At 51.1% G+C, this 18,823-nt stretch overlaps 1 protein-coding gene and 1 long non-coding RNA gene across 8 annotated transcripts in view; one reads left to right on the forward strand and one right to left on the reverse strand.

Annotated features, from left to right (window-relative positions):
- Window positions 1-11,967: 11,967 nt before the first annotated feature.
- LOC119155270 lies at window positions 11,968-17,668 on the reverse strand. 5 transcript variants are annotated; one of them, XR_005106662.1, is made up of 4 exons: window positions 17,222-17,668; window positions 14,605-14,726; window positions 14,359-14,484; window positions 11,968-14,238 (listed from the first exon to the last, which is right to left on the reverse strand). It is a non-coding gene; the product is annotated as an uncharacterized LOC119155270 (long non-coding RNA). The 5 variants fall into 5 exon arrangements; XR_005106660.1 differs by lacking the exons at window positions 14,359-14,484; window positions 14,605-14,726 and adding an exon at window positions 15,310-15,856 and having other exon boundaries at window positions 16,202-17,668; XR_005106663.1 differs by lacking the exon at window positions 14,605-14,726 and having other exon boundaries at window positions 17,222-17,663.
- COP1 (COP1 E3 ubiquitin ligase) overlaps window positions 17,667-18,823 on the forward strand; it is a 127,862-nt gene continuing 126,705 nt past the window's right edge. For all 3 annotated transcript variants that reach the window (XM_037403678.1, XM_037403679.1, XM_037403681.1), the window contains exon 1: window positions 17,667-18,278. In XM_037403678.1, coding sequence (XP_037259575.1) covers window positions 17,929-18,278 — 350 coding nt within the window. In that variant the 5' untranslated portion in view covers window positions 17,667-17,928. The remainder of the gene's footprint in view (window positions 18,279-18,823) is intronic.

Raw genomic sequence — 18,823 nt, forward strand, 5'->3', positions numbered from 1 at the left:
TTTGCAGCTGAAAAAGGTATTTTTTGAGAGTGGGGGTCCATCGAGAGGTTCCAGATTTCCCTTCCCCACATGAAGCATGGGGTGTGACAGCTTTCCAGAGGAGGTTTGGGAAGGGTGTTTGGCCACAGGCAAATCAAATGGCCTTCCCCTGCCTTGCCTCTTGGAAAAAGCTGACCCAGTTTGGCTGAAGTTTTCTGGAGAAGTTCAAGCCAAGGCAAATCCCTGGGAGACAATTTCTGCCTACATGTCCATGTTTTGACATTGTTCTAAGCAATGGGAAACACAGCCTTATAATGGGAAGTATTGAGTAACCTCAGTAGAAGCAGTGTTACCTGCCCTGCCTATAATAAAATAATTAATTCTCATTAATTTGTCCTCTCTGCCTTTGAAGAGGATTTTCAGACTGCGGGAAAAAAAAGGACAAAAAAAGAAGAAAGGAATGGAATTAGCCAGCCCCCTCCGGTCTAAAATCACTCCAGATCCATGTGATGGCAACTGGCAGAGCAAGGAGAGGCATTAAGTGCTGTGGTTAGGAGACCTCTGAGCTCATCTAATAAACAAGAAAAAGGTTCTTGCTGCTACTGTCTCTGAGTGGGACCTTTGACAGTTGGGTAACCTTAGAAGAAGCTCCTGCCTGGTTTGTGGAGAAAAAGCAAGGGCTGGTAGGAGTAGGGCACTGGCACTTCCAAAAAATGCAGTCCTGGAAAGGAAAATGCAGCTATTTTCATGGTATTTGAGACCATTTTCATCTATGCAGAGGGGGCAAGCAATGCTCTTGCATCAGGATTCCCCGTAGCCTTGGTGAGTGGGGTTCACAACCTGTCTGAAAGCAGGAGTCACCAACTCTTTGTGCAAGAGCCTGGTTTTGAAAGATTTCCAGCAATTCATGGTTTGGATTATCCAGAGAAACTCCAGGTAAGAGTCTAAACTTTGGGGAACAAAGCAGACCCAGATCCTCAAGACCAGTGCCCATAGCTGGGTACTAAGATGCAGGGTTTCTATCCCCGGTTCTGCAGCCAAGTTGGTAGGTCAAAGTGAGGTGAGACGACCTCCCTGACCATGTACTTTCTCCACTGTTGCCTTGGTGGATGGAAGCACGGGCACTGAGCATCACTGCTGCCAGCACCACCGCAGCACTCATGCAGTCCGACCCAGCAAGCCACCAACACATTTTGAGCCATGACCAGTTATCTTCTTGAAATTCCTGGGCAGATTATGCCTAAAAAATCACCTGGGTTGGACAAATTCAGTTTGCTGTAGTGTCGGATGGCTGTCTGCAAGCCAGGGTGACTTCATAGCCAGTGTGAGCAAGCGGACAGTCACCACATGCTTGGAGAGAAGTCCACAAGCCAAAGAGGTGCTTTTGTGTAGTGAAACTATTTTCACTGAGCTTAAGTCAAGCAATGAAATATTCATAGGACACTAAAGCAGTGGGCTAACTGGCTGCCTTCTTATGGGAATCCAATAATACTGGAGACAGCCTTAATTCAATATTAAAAAAACCTCTTTCTCTTTCCCTCTCTCTCTCCATCTCCCCGCTGTCTCTTTGGGTTCAGAGATCTTTTCGGAAACCTCACTTTTATGTGCTGGATGCATTAAGTGGAGAGAGAACGGCAGAGACGAAACGGGGGGAGAAGGAGTGGGAGTGCAAGGATGGGGACCACACGCAGGACAGCTGGGGATTCCTTGGTCCCCAAGCTGCCTGGTGATGCTTTGCTGGATGATCTGAACCAGCTCTTCCTAAAGACCCATCTTCCTGGCTTTTCTGGGGCCAGACCCATGCTTGTGCTCAGACACGGCTGGTTGGGAGCCATCTCTGGTCCAAGGGCTGTGTAACTACGGCTGTGTGGTCCTGTGCTCCCACCAATATACTTGCTCAGAAACAGACGGCCTGGCTCAGCCGTGGTATGATGCTAGCAGGACTGAGGCCATTTTTGGCTCAGCATCTACCCTGTGAAAAAAATCAGTGGAGATGGAGCCTTTGTCCACCAGTGTGGACTGGAAATTGGGAGAGTTGCACCTAGATGCTCATGAGAGGTAAAACCCGATGGCTCCAGTTATATGGGTGCTGTTCGTGTAGACACTCATCCTCACCCAGGGGGAGGACACAGATGCTGGCAGGGCTCGAATGAGCCATTTTGGTGTTTCCAGCTTGCCCTGCTGTTGCTACAACTCTTGATCCCTGTCCTGGAGGAGCAATACTGACATCCTTATCCCCGTTTCAGAGAAATCAAGGACCAACCTGTGAACCTCTTCCCAGACACCATGGTTCAGGTTGAATTGCACTGAGCTAACCCCCAGCAGCCAACACTGACACCCAGCCAGCCCATGTAAGAGATGGGCACTGCTTTGTGCTGCTGCTGGGTGGCAGGGGGCTGTAGCTCTGCTGGTAGGACCTTCCTGCCCACTGTGAGGAGGGCTAGTACTCAAGGATGCGACCAAAACTTCTCCAGCCATCGAGGGGCCAGGGGACTGTTTGCTGCCCCTTCAGATATAAAAAGGGGCGGGGGGGGGGGGGGGCACCAAAGTATACAAGCAGCAGGAGGGGGCTTTCCACACCATCCATGGATGTCACGGGGGCAGGATGATGTGGGTGCTGAAGTTTTACATGGTTCAGACAGATTTGGGGAAGTAAGTCCCCCACAGAGACCCGCTTGTCATCCATAGCTTTGGATGGCAATGCTCTACACATGTTGCAGCAAAGGGGAGATTTAGAAGAGCAACAGCTTTCCAAGCACTTAGCAGGGTTTTTTCCCCCCTCATAGGATCCCTTCCTGGAGAATATTTAAGATCAAATGATTTACTCCACAATGCACTGGTTATTTGGTTTCTTCTGGCATCTCCCCGTCACAAATGCCCTCGAGCAGATCAGTTTCAACCTTCAGAAAACCTCTCTATTAGCATTTGATCTTGTCAAGCTCTTTTTATAGGCACTCTTAAAGCTAAGTGGAAACCGCTCGATGTCTATCTGCCACGCTGGGGCATGCAGGCAGATGCCAGCTAGCAGGGAAAGAGCACAGTTCCCATGCAGGAGGGTCCAAAGCACCAACAATGGTACAAACGATGCACAAAAATTGGGAGACATGCACAAAAATCGGGTCCATGTTCACGTCCTGAGGTGAGGATGAGGAGATCTGTACTGCCCCGAGCTACTCCCCATCTCCAAGGCCAGGAGGGAGCCCTTTGGGGAAAGCAAGATGCTCCATCCCATTGCAGGGAGGTGGCTGGGTGCCTGGTGGGTGCCAGCATGGTGGCATGGGGGCTGTGCTGGTACATCCCGCAGAAGGAGAGGGTGAGCAGGATGGCTGCAAGTCCTTTCATATCTTCTGCAAGAGCCCAGTGACGCCCTGACCAAACTTGAGCAGGGACCTGACTTGCTGCCTCCCTTTCCTGTGCTTTCCAGGGCAATAAAAGCGATTACTTTCTTTTTCTTCCTTATTCTAGCATCTCCAGGCCTGATGCTGACCATACAAACGCAGTGAAGATACTCTTTGTCCCTGTTGATTCTGTCTCCAGCTGTGCTTGGAATTATTTTACTTTTTTTAAGACTTTCTGGCAAATCACCAGTCGCACAGATGACTGTTTTGGAGCAGATTTCCCTGTGCATTTGGAGTCAGTGCAGGTCTCCTGTTGGGGTCTCAGGAAGCTCTCCTTGTCCCTTGCCTCCCTGGTGGTGTTCCAGGTGCAACCCAGCCATGTCAGCCCCATGATACTTTCTTCCTACCTCATCTGCCAACAGCTTGGTGCCTCCTTCTCCCCTTTGTGTCTTCAAGCTGGGTGGAACAGCTGGACCATGTCTCCCAAGGGGCAGAGGGATCTCCTGTTTCTGGGGTACCTGGCACTGCCTGGAGTCACCTGGTCCATGAAGATGGGCAGAGGTATGGTGCACCCAAAGGAAGCTCCCGAAAAGCACTGCCATTTCACTGTCAAACAGGAATTTGATGGTGTCAGGCTCAAACCTTTCCCTGTTTGATGCGGTATCTCAGATACAGCATGGCAAACCACAACCCGAACTGTAGATACAGCTGAAGTGCCATAGCATCGGTGTGTGTCCGGGCTGGAGAGGTAAGGTGGGTATTTTATCCCATGGCAGCATGTCACTGCGGGGGGTGGGAGGGTGGGGAGTGGGTATTTAGCTATTGGAAAACTAGTTTTGTGATGAACAGCGATAATGAAGCTTGGTTTTCTCCAGATTTTCAGTCTTATGCTTTGACTTCAAGTTTTAGAGCTCCAGGCTAGGCTCCCTCCATATTTATGGTGCTGACTGTTTCATGATGACTCCTGGTGAACAGCAGGTTGATGGATCTCCCAGACAATGTTGGGAGCTGAAAGCAGAGACTTGCACTGATGTTCCAGGTGGGAAAGTAGGTTATAAAGCAGGTCTAAACATGATTACACAGGAGGTGTGTGGTGGAGCAGGGACAGGATACAGGGTCTACAGTAATGTCCCCCACACCTCACCTTGATCCCCTTCTTCTCAAGGATAGCTTGAAAAACCTGAGGGTCCCTCTTTGCCCAAAGCACCTATTGCACAATGGCTCTTGGGCTGCTGGTGGGTGAAGGACCAGCTCTGCCCCCATACAGCAACGCATGCCAGGGTGTCCCTGTGGTCCCAGCTGCTCCCAGCTTCTCCCTTGATGAACTCCACCAAGATGGAGCCACCCACAGACCCATAAGCCTCCCAAGAAGACCTCTGCAAGAAATAACGTCAGTGATGAATGTTGCCTGTCTGTGTGAATCGTCTGCCAGTAGGTCATGAATTACTCAGATGTGTCTGTTATCCCGAATTATTCCCTGATTCATGCGGCAGCTTACGCAGGAGCTCCTTGATTAGATTCCTCAGTATCAAACACCCCAGCTCATTGGCCTGACCTTCTTCTCCACGTAAGCCTCCAGGCCATAAACCATTCTTATCCAAAATCTTGACCTCATGTTTAATATTATCTCCGTTGACGTTAACGGAGGTTAGTTAGGCTTGAGCACACGCTGGAAGTTAAGCTTTCCTGTACCAGGACCTCCATGTGTTTCCCTGTGCTGACTGATGACCCGAATTCAAGGATCCCTTTTCCCTGGCTTCAACAAGCTTCAGCTTGGCACATGCATAATTCCTGGAATCAGTTCTCCACCACCGACGATGATGAATCAATCATTTGCTTTCTGAACGTGTTCCACAGAATTCCCTCAGCCTTCAACACGCTGGCAGGCTTTCCCACCAGAAAATTAGTTGGCTCAACAGTTCTTGGGATAGTGAGCACCCCGAGTACAGTTCCTGCCTGGAAACAAATGGATTTAAACATATGAAGTGAACTTTTGTGGGATGACCTTTTTCAGCAGTTCCCCAGCCTTGGTGAGAACCAGACTCAAAAAAAAAAAAAAGGGTTTGCAGGCAGAGGGTGATTGAGGAGAGGTAAGTGTGCATGAGGGCTGGTATATTGACATTGGTCAATCTATAACTCCTGGTGCAGTCTAAGGAGGGTTTGTACAGGTTGAGCAGACCCCTGGGTACCTGGCCTCGCTTGGGCAGTTCCATGGAAAATCCTTGTAATGCTCAGGTTGAATTCACTTCACCTCACCTCAGGTACCTGTGAGGCTGGTTGGTTGGCTTGGTTGTCTAAAGCAAGCAAATCACCCAGGCTCCCTCTCTGGTGGGACGAGCAAGAGTTCGGTCCAGAGGTTGATGTATCCCAGATATTTGAGGAGCAGAAGGGATGAATCACTCTCAGACAGTTGCTTGTTCAGTCCTTTGGTAATTGAGGGATCTTGGGCAACAGCTTTTGGATGGCTGAAGCTAGCTAAAGTGAGTCCTACCCCTTGGCGCCTACTTGGGCCTTTGCAAGCCTCCCCCACTGTCTGAACATCCACGTCTAGTTCCACGTGTTATCCTCCACAGTTGCTACGTGAGAAAGGACAAAGCACCTTCAGCCAGAAGTGGGGGAGGAACTGGTGGGCCATCCCAGGTCATGGGGCAAACCTCAGCTGGCATTTCTCTATAGGTGCTTCAGCAGCAAGGCTGGATCCTTCTGTCAGCCACGGGGACTCCCCACAACATCTCCCAGTGCTTCACTGATTTTTCCTGGCAGAAAGCTCTTTCCTCCATTCTTCCTAACTCCTTAGCTGGAGTTTTTAACCCAATCACTCCTTGCCTTTTCCTCAAGACACAGTTTATTCCTTTTCTAACAGTTTTGGGTGTCTTTGGAGTCTGTTCCTGTGCCGTCTTCTCAGTTTTTTCCACTCTTGGTGCAACAGCCCCAGCCTCCTGGTGTCCCCATTCTGGCTAGTTTTACCATAGTCACACCATGAGTTTGCAGTATTTGGGGCAGCAGAAAACATTAAGTTTCTTCTAACTCCACAAACTGATTGTCAGCATCCAAAACAGAAGCCCAAATCTGGATGAACTGGTTGAGAGCAGCCCTGCAGAGAAGGACCCGGGGACGCTGGTGGGTGACAACTGGACATGAGCCAGCATAACCCAGCAAGCCAACCGTGCCTTGGGTGCACCACCAGCAGCGTGGCCAGCAGGCCCGGGGAGGGCGTGCTCCCCCTCTATTCTGCTCTCGTGAGACCTCACCTGGAGTAATATGTTCAGCTCTGGGGTCCCCAGTACAAGACAGACATGGACCTGTTTAGAGAGTCACCAAAACTACCCAAGAGCTGGAACACCTCTCCTCTGAAGAAAGGCTGACAGAGTTGAGGTTGTTCAGCCTGGGAAAGAAGAGACTCTGGGGACATCTTGTTGGGGCTTTTCAATAGCTAGGAGGGACTTATAGGAAAAATGGAGATGGATTTATATTTTTTTAACCAGGGCCTGTAGTGACAGGACAAGGGGTAACAGCTTTAAACTAAAAGAGGGTAGATCTGTGGTAGATACAAGGAAGATGGTGAGACAGTGGAAGTGGTTTCCCAGAGCAGCTGTGGATGCCCCATCCCTGGAGCGGTTCATGGCCAGGCTGGATGGGGCTTGGAGCAACCTGGTCTAGTGGAAGGTGTCCCTGCCCACAGCAGAGGGGTTGGAACTAGGGGATCTCGAAGGTCCCTTCCAACCCGAACCATTCTACGATCCTCAGACCACAATTCAGACTTTAAAATAGATGCCCCTGCCTTCCTACAGATGGCCAGATCCGAAGCCTGGTAGGGAAGCTCAGCAGAGCAGGGGATCCCCAGCACCTCTGGCAATCACATCACACCAGCCTGAGCACCAAAATGGGGCTGGGGGAAGCTGGAGTCTCAACATTGGGCCAGGTGTGGGTGTTTATGTATTGGCATAACGTAAAGCATGTTTGCAAAGAGGAATGAATCATTTTTCCCTACCAGTTTAATTGTTGAACAGTGCCTCTCTCTGCAAACTCTTCATGAATAGATGACAACTTTCTCTAATTTAGTCATTAATCCTAATTATTCACTCCATCTCTCCTATTAATAACATGCAGTCAGCAGACTGACAGTAAACAGCTCCGTGCAATTATTTTGCTCAGTGAAGTTTGAAACACGAGCTGCGCCAGGTATTTCTGATGGGGCACAGATTGCATGGCACATCTCTGTCTGCCCACCACGTGGCTCTGAAATCCTAGAACTGCGTTTCTGGTGTGAATGCCCCTGTTTGCAAAATGAACACGTGCCAAAAAGCTGCTGGTTCCCAGACTCAAAGGCATTTGTTTGAATATCTGTGAAGAGTGAATACAAAGAAGGACCAAGGCAAATATGTTTTAAACAGCTCAGTAAATCACCCGTTTCAACTTTGCAGGAGACGGATTTCTTTAGGTCCGTGGTGCATCCATATATTAAGTGACAGTGAGAGAATTCGCCACCTGAAACTAAGAGTGATTTATTGCAAAGGGTACATGAGGAGTACCCAATATTTAATTAGCATTATGTTAATTAGCTGCATCACATTGCTTTCCTCTATCTGCACTGGGATCTAAGCAGAGTCGGGCACCTGAGCGATGCGGGCAGCCCTCTGCCTTCCTTTCCCTGTATTACCTGGGCAAGACCAAACCATCAGCAAGTTATTTAAGGCTGAACAGTTTTAAGGCCATTGGAGGCTGTAGCCCTAGATTTCACCCTTAGCAGGGAATAGAAATAGGGATCTCCCTTATGCACAGAGACCTAAATTTAAAGCCCAGTATAAGGCAAAATCGACAGCTTGCAAGCATGCCCTCGTCCCCTGGAGGAGGCAGCTGCAGCATTAACTCCAGACAAAAATCCCTGCTAGCAAAAACGTATCGACTTCTGGTGGGGAGAGCTCCTGTCTTGGTTTTAAATTCACTCGAGATGCAGAGTTTATTCAATTATCAGCCATCTAGAGAATGAAATGTGGCTTGACTCCAATATCAACTGGGCAGGGGAGAAGATGACAACCAGGTTAACCCCTTGTTCACCCTTCAGCTAGGCAGAGGGCGGGCAGCATGATGGCACCAGGCGATGCTACATGCATGCATCATGCATCTCCAAGGTTAAAGCTATTGGCTCAGTCCCTTGCATGCAGAAAGGGTTTTTACACTGGCTTTGCCTAGGAGGGCAGGTGGAGAAAAAAACACCCCACAATTTGGTGTGGTACCCAATGGGAGGATGCTCTGTTCACAAGCCCCCTTTTGTAAGGGGACCCCATATAGTACAAAGGGCTCTCTGTCCTCAGGGGAGACCCATGGCTGTAAAAACAAAGAGAGACACCGGGGAAAGCGTCTGGTTCATTATTCCCCTCTGAAAAGCTCTCCAGCGTCAGGCTTTTTAAAGGACGACTCTGGGCAACGAGGGGGGTGTGGATTAAAACTGAGATTCATTGGAAGAGGCAAAGGGGGGAGCTGGCAAGATGTAAATCCTCACCAAATGCCCTGGGAAGCATGGAGGGTCTTGGGCTGGCAGCAGAGACCACATGCCAGCACATGGGGCTCCTGGGAGAGGTCAGAGCTGCAGCAGTGTAAAGCAATTTTCTTTGCTCTTCTATGATGCATCTGAAGCACTTGAGGGGCACCACTCCCATAGAGGTTACCTTAATGCCACTAGTTTTGCTGGGGCCCTGCAGCCACGCTCACTGGTGGCTCTGGAGAGCAGCAAGATGTTGGATAGAAAGCAAGTGCCAGCCAGCACAACTTCTCCACTTGCTGCTCAAAGTCTATTCTCAGCCATAAATACAATTTCTGCTGCAGGAGGAGAGGGTAAAGAAGGTTGTATTGTATTTGGGATGCCAAAGCACAAACCTGCTGCTTTCTGGGAATCTCTTCTGCATTAAACTGATCTGACTTGGAGCTCACAGCATCATCCTGGCCACTCACTGCGGTCAGGGTTGTTCCTGCAAAGCAAGATTTTCTCTCAGGGGAACTGGAGAGCAGAGCCCTTCCTGGCAGCAGGCAGAGATGGGAAGCTGGGTCTGTCCCCCGAGAGAGGAACGGTAAATGGCCTCCCTTTCCTTTGTCATTACCTGGCAGCAGCAGCCCTGGCAGAGCTGGCTCTGGGAAGCAGCAGGCTGCAGTAACCGCACATGGAGCATCTTCGCCTGGGCTGAGCTTGCCCTCTGATGGTAAACACTGGTAGTGAGAAGCAGCAGGTCTCCCAAACCCACCCTCTCTCCTGGAGCCTGGGGGGTTTCCCCATTCCCCGCCTGATCCCCTGATGCTAATAAAGCATTTCAGAATGTTACTGCCACGAACCCACTCTCAGCTCCTGGGCTGAAGGCTGTCCCAGCGAGGGCAGCTCCTCCAGGCAGGCCCTTGGCCACAAAAGCCCAAGTTGTGCCCTGCCTCAAGCAGGGCTGGGCGGGCAGGGGCTGGGACAGGGCAAGCAAGGCAGTGCAGGGGTGCTGCAGTCGCTCAAAGGGGGCAACAAGGCCACAGAACGCTTTTTTCAAGCTCTAGTTTGAAAAAGGTACCAGGAAACTTGAAGGAACACAAGCAAGTTCTGCCAGCCACCTGCCAGCTTACCCAAAGCCAGCAGCGGACTCTTCTGGGGGGCGTCCTTGCAGCACTGACCCCTGTGACCTGCCATCAGCCCAGCTTAGCAAAGAGAAAGGAGGCAGGAGAAGCAGCCAGGGCACAGCCACACCTGCAATTGCTAATGTCAGGGAGCAGAGGGCTGCCCCATGCAGGGGGACAAGCCAGGAGCTGCGGGTGACCCCAGCACAGCAGGGCACCCACCAGCAAGGTGCAGCGTGAGCACAGCAGGCAGGGCCGGGTGCTGGTGACCGGGTCCATCCACACTCCCAGGCACAGCAAAGCAGTCCGGCCCTAGGTGCATCCAGGAGCAGCAGCAGCAGAGGCAGGACTAGGGACCAGCTGCCTACAGCACAGGCACCAGGTCCAGCCAGAAGGCAGCACTAGGGATAGGCACTCTTGCACTACATCCCACGCAAGGGAAGAAGCTCAGGCTTGACTTTCAATACAGCACCTGGGCCAAGGCTTTTTTGGTGCCCCCAGGGTCCTGGCAGGTGGCACAGTGCTGCATGCAGGGGCAGAGCTTAAGTTGTCCTGTCACCCTCCTTTTTCCTGCCTCTCCACTATTTCTCTGCTGGAGGTCAGACCCTGGGGCCCACCTCCACAGTGACAGAGCTGTTGGCTCCTTGCTTTTCATGGGAATCTGCTTCCAAAGCAGGCACTAAGCAAGGACTTTGCTCCCATCCATGTTCATATGGGGGGAGACGTAGAGAATTTGACACCTGCCCATCTTTCTCCCACTTTAGATTGAAGGAGAAAAAAATCAGCTGTAAGAGCACGGTGGTTACACAGTGATCAGGTATCACAGAGAGTGATACACGCACACGTCTGGGGACTGCAGGGCTGGACCTGGGGGTAAAGAAATGTATGGGGGTAGTAAAAGTGAAAAGGACACCTGGCTGGGTTAGGGTGTCAGAGTAGGTCAGTGGGTGAGGGCCAGGGGTGGTGAGGTGCTGAGTTTTGTGCGTAGTCCCTGGCATTCAGCCTGGGCATCACACCGCATTTCCCTGGTCACATGCGCAGGGAGGGATGAGAGCAGGCAGAACTTTGGGGGTTTTAATCATAACAAACCCTTGTTGTTTCTGGCCTGTGGGTGACAAGACAGCATCGTGGTGGGTCATCCTGGGCTGCAGGTGGCAGAGGTGATGCAGGAGAGCAGAGCAGCGAGCTGAGGGCAGGAGTGGTGCATACCTGTCAGCTCACAGGCATCTTCAGGTCGGTTCAGACAGCAACTTTTATTGCCAACTGCAAAGGCCTTAGGATAATTTTTCTCACCAGATAACCAGCAGAGACATCATTTTCCTTCCTACTTGAAGGAGGAGATGCACCAGATATTTCCTTGTGCCCAGCACGGGTTTGATTTGGGCAATGAAGAATAGCACGTGGGCTAGAGGGAGAAGCTCACCTGTGCGGGCAGAGTTCATCCTTGGCAGAAGCAACAGGGCAGTGTGAAATTTCCCAGGCTGCAAACCGTCAGTAGTTCAGTGGATCACACCTTGAAATGCCCTTGTTGGTAGCTGCCTTCCCTAGAAGGGCAATTTTTTCAAAACCCACTGATCTGCACCAACCCCAACGAATGAAAGTGGACTGGAAAATATTCAGGCTGGTCAACCTTAATATAGTCATTCAATAGGCTTGAAAATACTGAAATTTGAAATAGATTTCTCTATATGTGTTTCACTTCCTGAATCTTACAGCTCACTTTTTCCAGTCTGCCCCTATAACCGCAAAGACCAGGTACGCACTTCCCTAAAAATACTGCAGAGCAACGTGGCTCAGGGAAACACCAAATCTAGGCAGCCGGGGCTACAAGAAAATATCAGCGCTCACAAGCCATGCAGTAAATCCTAGCAGGTGGCAACACTGAAGACAGATGACTTTTGCTGTCTGTAACATAACGGGGGAAGTTCACAGGAGAGAGCAGCACATGTTAACGCTCCAAAAAACAATTGCAAGCCACTAAATAGACCTGTTCCATACTATAAGGGCACATAAACTACTTCAGCGTCAATCATATTTTGTGGGAAAGAAATCACCCTTGACAGAGATGCCGAATTCATCTTTATTAAAAGGATTAGTGCAGTTACAGAAGGAATGAATTTGATCATGTCTGTATTTAGGCATAGTGTATTAGCTGAGAGTGGGAACCATAGCAGGGGCTGAGCTTGGCCAGGTTTTAGGGGGTGTCAACGGTAGCAGCTACGCTGGGTAAGGAGCAGCCTCGCCTCGCTACTGCAGTGCATGAGAAACAGCAAACTTCGGCAGAGCTGCAGCGTCCTGAGACCGACCTGGGCTTGCACAAGCCGAGGCTGGGCCAAGCACGTGTGGGAGAGAAACTACCTCTAGCTCGGCTTATGCCAAGTGGAGGGTTTGGTTAATATTTTCCTAGAAAGCCCACTCTTTGAATACAAGGTCAAAGACTCAGAGCAAAAGGACGTGCCATAAGAGAACCTTCACTCTACCCCCGGGCACATGCATTACAGTGCGGTGTTTAATAACAAGATGGTATCTTCCTTTTTCACTTCTAAAGGAAATTTCATAATTTTGAGCAGTGAATCAGGTATTTCTGCTTGTGTAGGTCAGAAATGAAGTCAAGCTCCTCTGTAGCTTTGCTTCAATGCACACACATTGAAACAGCAGTTGCATGTGCATTTCTTTTGGGGTCTTTGTAGCGCCTGGAAACTTTGGAGACAGTATTTCATTACAGAAGAATCACCAAATGATTTAAACCTCATTTTAGTTCTATCAAGTCAAATGCCTCTTCAGAAGACCTGAATGATGTAGTTTGCAGTGTAAAGGTGACATTTCTCCCAGACACTTTTTTGTTTGTTTGTTTTTTGCTTTAAAGGATCAGAGCTTTTTAAACATAGCAGTAAATGTTAATATTTTATTTTGCTGATTCTTCATTTCTGAAAATGGTTACAACATTTTTGCTCAAAATCTCTACACCAACTTGGAGTTAGCCTAAGGCCAGTGCATAAAATTCCATCTGCAGGTGGCAAAGGTGTTATTATAAAGCATTGAAAGAAATCCTTTTTTTTTTAATAATTCTGTATAATCTTAACTATAATAGATGTCGCTAAGCATCTTCCTTCCTGCCACTACTTGCTTCTGCATTACTGAACTAGAAAAGAAATTAAAAAAACCAAAACCAGTCCCCCCAGTTCCTGCTGCCCTCATATCCCATGCAGCCTGAGTTAGTTTGAGTATTTTAATAAGCAAATATTTTCTCACAGTCAAGTTTCAAGTGATGACTGTGCATGTACCTGAGTTGCTACAAGAGCCATTAACTCCTACCCCTCTGTCAAAACGCCATCATTAAGTGCATTGCGCCCTTTCCTCAGAGGCCCTCCCCTGTGCACGTAGCAAGTGGGTACTGCTGCCCTGCAGAGCAGATGTGTCTGCTGTGGGCAGGGAGTCCTGAGCTCTCTTTCCCTGCCCGACCATGCCCTCCAGATCCCCACACCTGTGTCTCACTGCAGGAATTCAAATTCAGGGAGAAGTGTCCAGGTTTCTCCCAGTAAACTGGGGAGGGAGCGTACCTGATGGTTAGGAACTGGGTCCCCTGGATAGCTTTGCTGCAGGTTTCTTTAGGAGAAGTTGCTGACAGCCTAATTTTCAGATTTATGGAGCATTAAGAGTTCCCATCGACTCTGTAACCAGGTGATGAATCTGTCCACGCTTCATTTTTCTCAGCTATAAAATGGGAGAAATGGCATTTCTGTCACTGGCTAGCTGGGAGGTTAATGCAATGATTATTAATAAAGGACTCTAATGACCTCTGGAGCAGCAATTCTCAAGCCAGGGTGGCTGTTCTGAGCGGGGGCTGCTGCGTTCCTGAACAGACTAACGGATCCCGGTGGAAATTAGGTGGTAGCAACGGGCTCAGAAACGGAAACAGAAGTAATTTTCCTCATAAGTCATCAGCAGTCAGGAACAGAGCCCGGAAGGTGACTGTCACTTCCCACAAACATCTGGCTGACACATCGCTCTGTGCGGAAGAAGTCTCAGTCTTGCTGCATGGTGATCCATGCAGAGTGCCCTTAATGTTTTCGGCAACTGTGCTACCACTGGGTATCACAGCTGCAACTGCGCAGGTAAATGGAGCCGCAGTCGTAAAAGTCACAAACTCAGGGCTTATAATAAGTAGGATTTATGTACCCAGAAGAGCAGGATCTATATCGCTATTAAGGTTCATTCATCTATAGGCAGTTCTTATCTGCTCCTTCCTTTAATGCCACGGGTAGAGATCATCATCCCTTTTTGCACAGAACTGGTACTTCATAGGGACACAGTCATCAACCGGCTTCAGAGGCTGGAAAACAGAGAAAAATAAAAGCAGATTACTACAGCCAGTCTTCCAAAATGTATGTCTGTCAGAAACCTATACTTTGTATAAAGTAACCACTAAGGGCTGTAGCTGGAGACATCTTACCCAGAGTAACTGATTTTTTTTCAGCCTAAGGGTTAGGCCAGTCAGGAATGGGTCATGTTTACCGGCTGGGCAGGAGGTGTTTGCCTTGCTGTGCTCCACACACCTTTGAAGGCAGATAGACATCTCCTTTAAGAGGAGACACAAAGGTAATTCCAGATTAAGCAAGGAAACACAAGCAGTCTTCTGGGGGCAGATTTGAGCCTAAACAGGACCCCAGAAAGACCTACTGAAAATAAAAAGACCTACACCAGGGCGCAGATGGATGTCCTCACACCAAGAAACCCCAGTCTGTCCTGAACTCATCAGGAGTTGTGCTTCAATGCGGGATCCCAACCGCAAGAAGGTGCAAGCATCTGACACGCTGCTGGCTGAAGGAGACACAGGGACATGATCAGAGGGCTGAAGCACCTCTCCTCTGAAGACAGGCTGAAAGAATTGGGTTTATTCAGCCTGGAGAAGATGTGGCTCCGAGGAGAAAGGGGCCTTTCAATTCTTGAAGGGGGCTTGTAAGGATGAGGACAAGCTTTTTAGTAGGGCCTGTAGTGATAGGACAAGGGGCAATGGTTTTAAACTGAAAGAGGGTACATTTAGATTAGATATTAGAAAGTAATTCTTTACTGTGAGGGTGGTGGGACACTGGCAGAGGTTGCCCAGAGCAGCTGTGGATGCCCCATCCCTGGCAGTGCTCAAGGCCAGGCTGGACGGGGCTTGGAGCAACCTGGTCTGGTGGGAGGTGTCCCTGCCCAGGGCAGGGGGTGGAACTAGGGGATCTTGAAGGTCCCTTCCAACCCAAACCATTCTACAGTTCTATGAAAAAAACTCTTACAGCTGATATATCATGTTTCACTCTGGTACCCCTGCCATAGGATCTAATAACAGCATTGTCGATACTTGGACTGTATCAAATGAATTCTTAGACCTCATTTCATGCTAACAGGGCCTGGAAGATACCTGACCCAGCAGTGCTCCATCCACAGTGAACTTTAAAACTGGGAGAGTTTATCCATGTCCTTTGTCTCACTACAATGCACAGGCATCTCGAGGAAGTAGCATCTAATCTTCCCTCAGGCTGCAAACATTGATCTTGGAACTGGTAATGCAAGGTAACCCCAGGAAAAAAATATCTCCAGAAGCCTGAGGCTGTTCAGTATGCATCAGGGCAGTGAAGAGAAGGTCTTTGCTTAGAGGGCCTCCAAGAGCTCAGAATTATATCCTGAAGCTCAGGTATTAGGGATTTGGTCCTTCGGTGCTGAAAGTGCTGGATGCCACACTTGCTGCCAGGCCTGTGGGTGTAGGTGTTGTTGTGAAGGCCATAAGTGGGCACATATTTGATCTTTAACAGCATTTATGTGTGTCATTTTTTCCTCCCTGAAGCACAGTCAGGAATGGCAAGACTTTTCAAGGATCAGCCAGTATTTCAGTACGTGTGAAGCATCTAGATGTCCTATTGCCAATACTACTGCATTGCAGACACTCATCCATAAAGCTTTTGGTCCCTCTGAAAGACAAGGAAATGAGACTTTGCTTTCTCTTAGCAATAGGAAATATGATGCACACAGACCCAAACAGACAGGCTCAAATTTAGACAGTTCTTTTTTGCTCCCACTGAAAACAGGGGGAATTGATATGTTTCAGTGTCTTTATGGAGACCTGCCAGTCAGAAGGCTATTTATAGAAAGCAGGGGAAGACAACAGCTAAAAAAACCCCACCAAAACCCAAACCAAACCACTAAAAAGAACCTCAAAAACTCTAAGAAGGAAACTTTTTAATAACAGCAACAGAGTTAAATCATGAGAGTGACTATAATGGCAGATGTCAACTTGTAAAGGTAAGACTACTGACCTGGATCTCAAAAAGAAGCTGCCTTTGTATTTTCTGTCTTGCACAGATCCATGTTTACACACTAACATTCCTCAGAGAGACAGTTTGGGTTTTGTTTTGTCTTGGTTTGTTTCCCCCCCACCCCCCCACCCCCCACCATTAGGGATAAATACACAGAGGCAAATACCCAACGGTATTCAAGCAGAAGTTGAGAGGAGATGTCAAGAGGGGCACTCCACAGCTCTCCATGTGTAGCAGCATCTCCAGAGTGAATCAGGAGCAGCGTTTCCCTGTGCTCTCTTTGGGACACCTGTGATCCTCTGTCCCTGCCACCCTGCTGCATGCCAGAGAGGTCTCCTGACCAACACTGCCTACCTGAAGCCACCTTTTTTTTCTCTCAGACCAGTTTTACCAGCTCTCATACTGGTTTTACAGCCCACTGAAAGCTCACTCTGCTGTCTTCCCTGGGAGGAGTGCCACAGAGCTGATCTCTCTGGGCGTTTTCCCATACCTGGGTTTAGGATTACCATCCTCAGGGAATGCCCTAGTGTTTCGCCAGCTGCCTCTTTAACCCTAGACAGGTAAAGCTGACTGTAGACAATACAGTTACTCAATGCAAAGCAGGCAATACGTTTCTATGGGTTGCTGGAAGAGAAATTATGGGGAACAGGTATCTCTGTGCAGTACTTCTGGCTTTGCCAAGTGCCGTGGTCCATAAGCCCTTCTGTTTGGCTTGCAGAAGTCAGGGTCTTGGGATGACATTTTCCCTCACACCCAAAACATCTCTGAGGCATTGTTCATTAACACTTCATTCATTAACTTAATGAATAAATGAACTGTATGCATTTATTCATTCGTTTATTTAATTCATAAATGAACTTTATTCATTAATTAATGCAGAAAGCAGTCTGCCCTGGCTTCTGTAAAATCACGGGCTACTGTAGGGAAGCAGGGACGCGCCGTGGGCCATGTCACTGGGATCCCTGCCTGCCCAGGCAGCGAAGGGAGCTGGCTGAAGCCCGGCGAAAGCCGTTAACTCACTACTGGAGGCCTTTCCGCGGAGCTGGACAGCGTTCGGTACCCGGGGTGAGCCGTGCAGGCACAGGGCAGCTCCTCGGGGTGCACGGCCCAGGTGACAGCCGCCGGCGGGAGCGGCCTGTGAGGCACGGCGCAGTCCGGCGCCGCCGAGGGACTTCTGTGCGCTGAGGGTGAGGGTCCCTGAGGGAGCGATGTCTCTGTCGGGGGGCGGCCTGCACCGGGGCGGGCAGGAGCGGCGGGCGGCGGGGCGGGCTCCCGGCCCGCGGTCCCCCCGGCGCGGCCGGCCGCTGGCCTGGGTTCGGCGGCACGGCGGGACGCCCGCCCGCAGGAGCCGTGCGGAGCCGCCGGGGAGCCCAGGGCTCGCCGCGGCCGGGAGGCCGGGCCCGACCCCGCCGCCCCGCCCCGAGGGCAGCACCGCCCCGCCCCGGGCCGCGCATGCGCGGCGGGCTGTCCGCCTGTCAATAAAGCTTGAACAAGCGCCGGGCCGGGGACGCGCGGGCGGGCGTGTTTTGTTGGGTTTTTGGGTTTTTTTTGTTTTGGTGGTTTTTTTTTTTGCCCCCTCCCTTCTCTCTCTCGCTTTTTTTTTTTTTTTTTAATTTTTTTTTTTTCTCTTTGAACGAACTTTATTGTTCCCGCGGTGCCGCGCGCGGGGATGCGCTGAGGCCGCTCCGCCGTCGGCCCCGCTCCGCCCGCCCCGGCTCGGCCTCGGCATGTCGGGCAGCCGCCTGCCGCCGCACCCCGCCGCGCCGCCCGCCGCTACCCCGGCCTCCTCCTCTTCCTCCTCCTCCTCCTCCTCCTCTTCGGCGGCCATGGCGCCGGGCTCGTCCTCCTCGGGCGGCGCGGCGGCGCGGCCTGTGCTGGTGGCGGCCGCCGTGTCGGGCTCGGGCGCGGGGCTGGCCCGGCTGGCGGCGGCGGCGCGGCCCGGCGGTGGCGGCGGCTCCTCCGCGGGAGGCGGCGGTGGCGGTGCGGGCGGCGGCAGCAGCAGGAAGAGGCCGCTGCTTACCCCGCTCTGCAACGGGCTCATCAACTCCTACGAGGACAAGAGCAACGACTTTGTCTGGTGAGCGCGATATATCGCGATAGCGGCACCCGCTACCCCGCTGAGGGAAGCCGGGGCGCCGCCATGCCGGAGGGAAGCCCAGGGGGTGGGTGATAGCGGCGGGAGGCCGGGGCAGCCGGCAGCGGCCCCTCAGGGCTCCCCGCGGGGAGCGGGGCGTTCGCACCTCACCTCAGCTCGCCCTGGCGGGGTCATGGCGCCGGGGGCTCCCCCGCTGCGGGGCTGGGGCCGCCTCTGGGCCCTGTGCAGCGGCGCTGCTTTCACCCTCGCTGTTCTTAAGCCGAATCGGGCTGTTCCTGGCAGGTTCCCCCCCGGGTGCGCTCCAGCAGCCCAGCGTTGCGGCCAGGACCCGCGGCGTGCGGGCTGTCCTCACGCAGCCCGGTGACACGGCCAGTCCGTGCCTGTTACCTGGGCCCTGTGGCGCCGGCGGGGCCGGGCCTGTGCTGGGGGACACGGCCCCCGCTGAGCCCAGGACGAGGAGCCAGTGCAGGAGCTGGTGCCCCTCCGGCTGGGGATCCAGGGAGTCCCGTGGTGGTTGACACATCCAG

This window comes from Falco rusticolus, chromosome 11 (genome assembly GCF_015220075.1).
Source record: "Falco rusticolus isolate bFalRus1 chromosome 11, bFalRus1.pri, whole genome shotgun sequence".
Taxonomy (NCBI): Eukaryota; Metazoa; Chordata; class Aves; order Falconiformes; family Falconidae; genus Falco; species Falco rusticolus.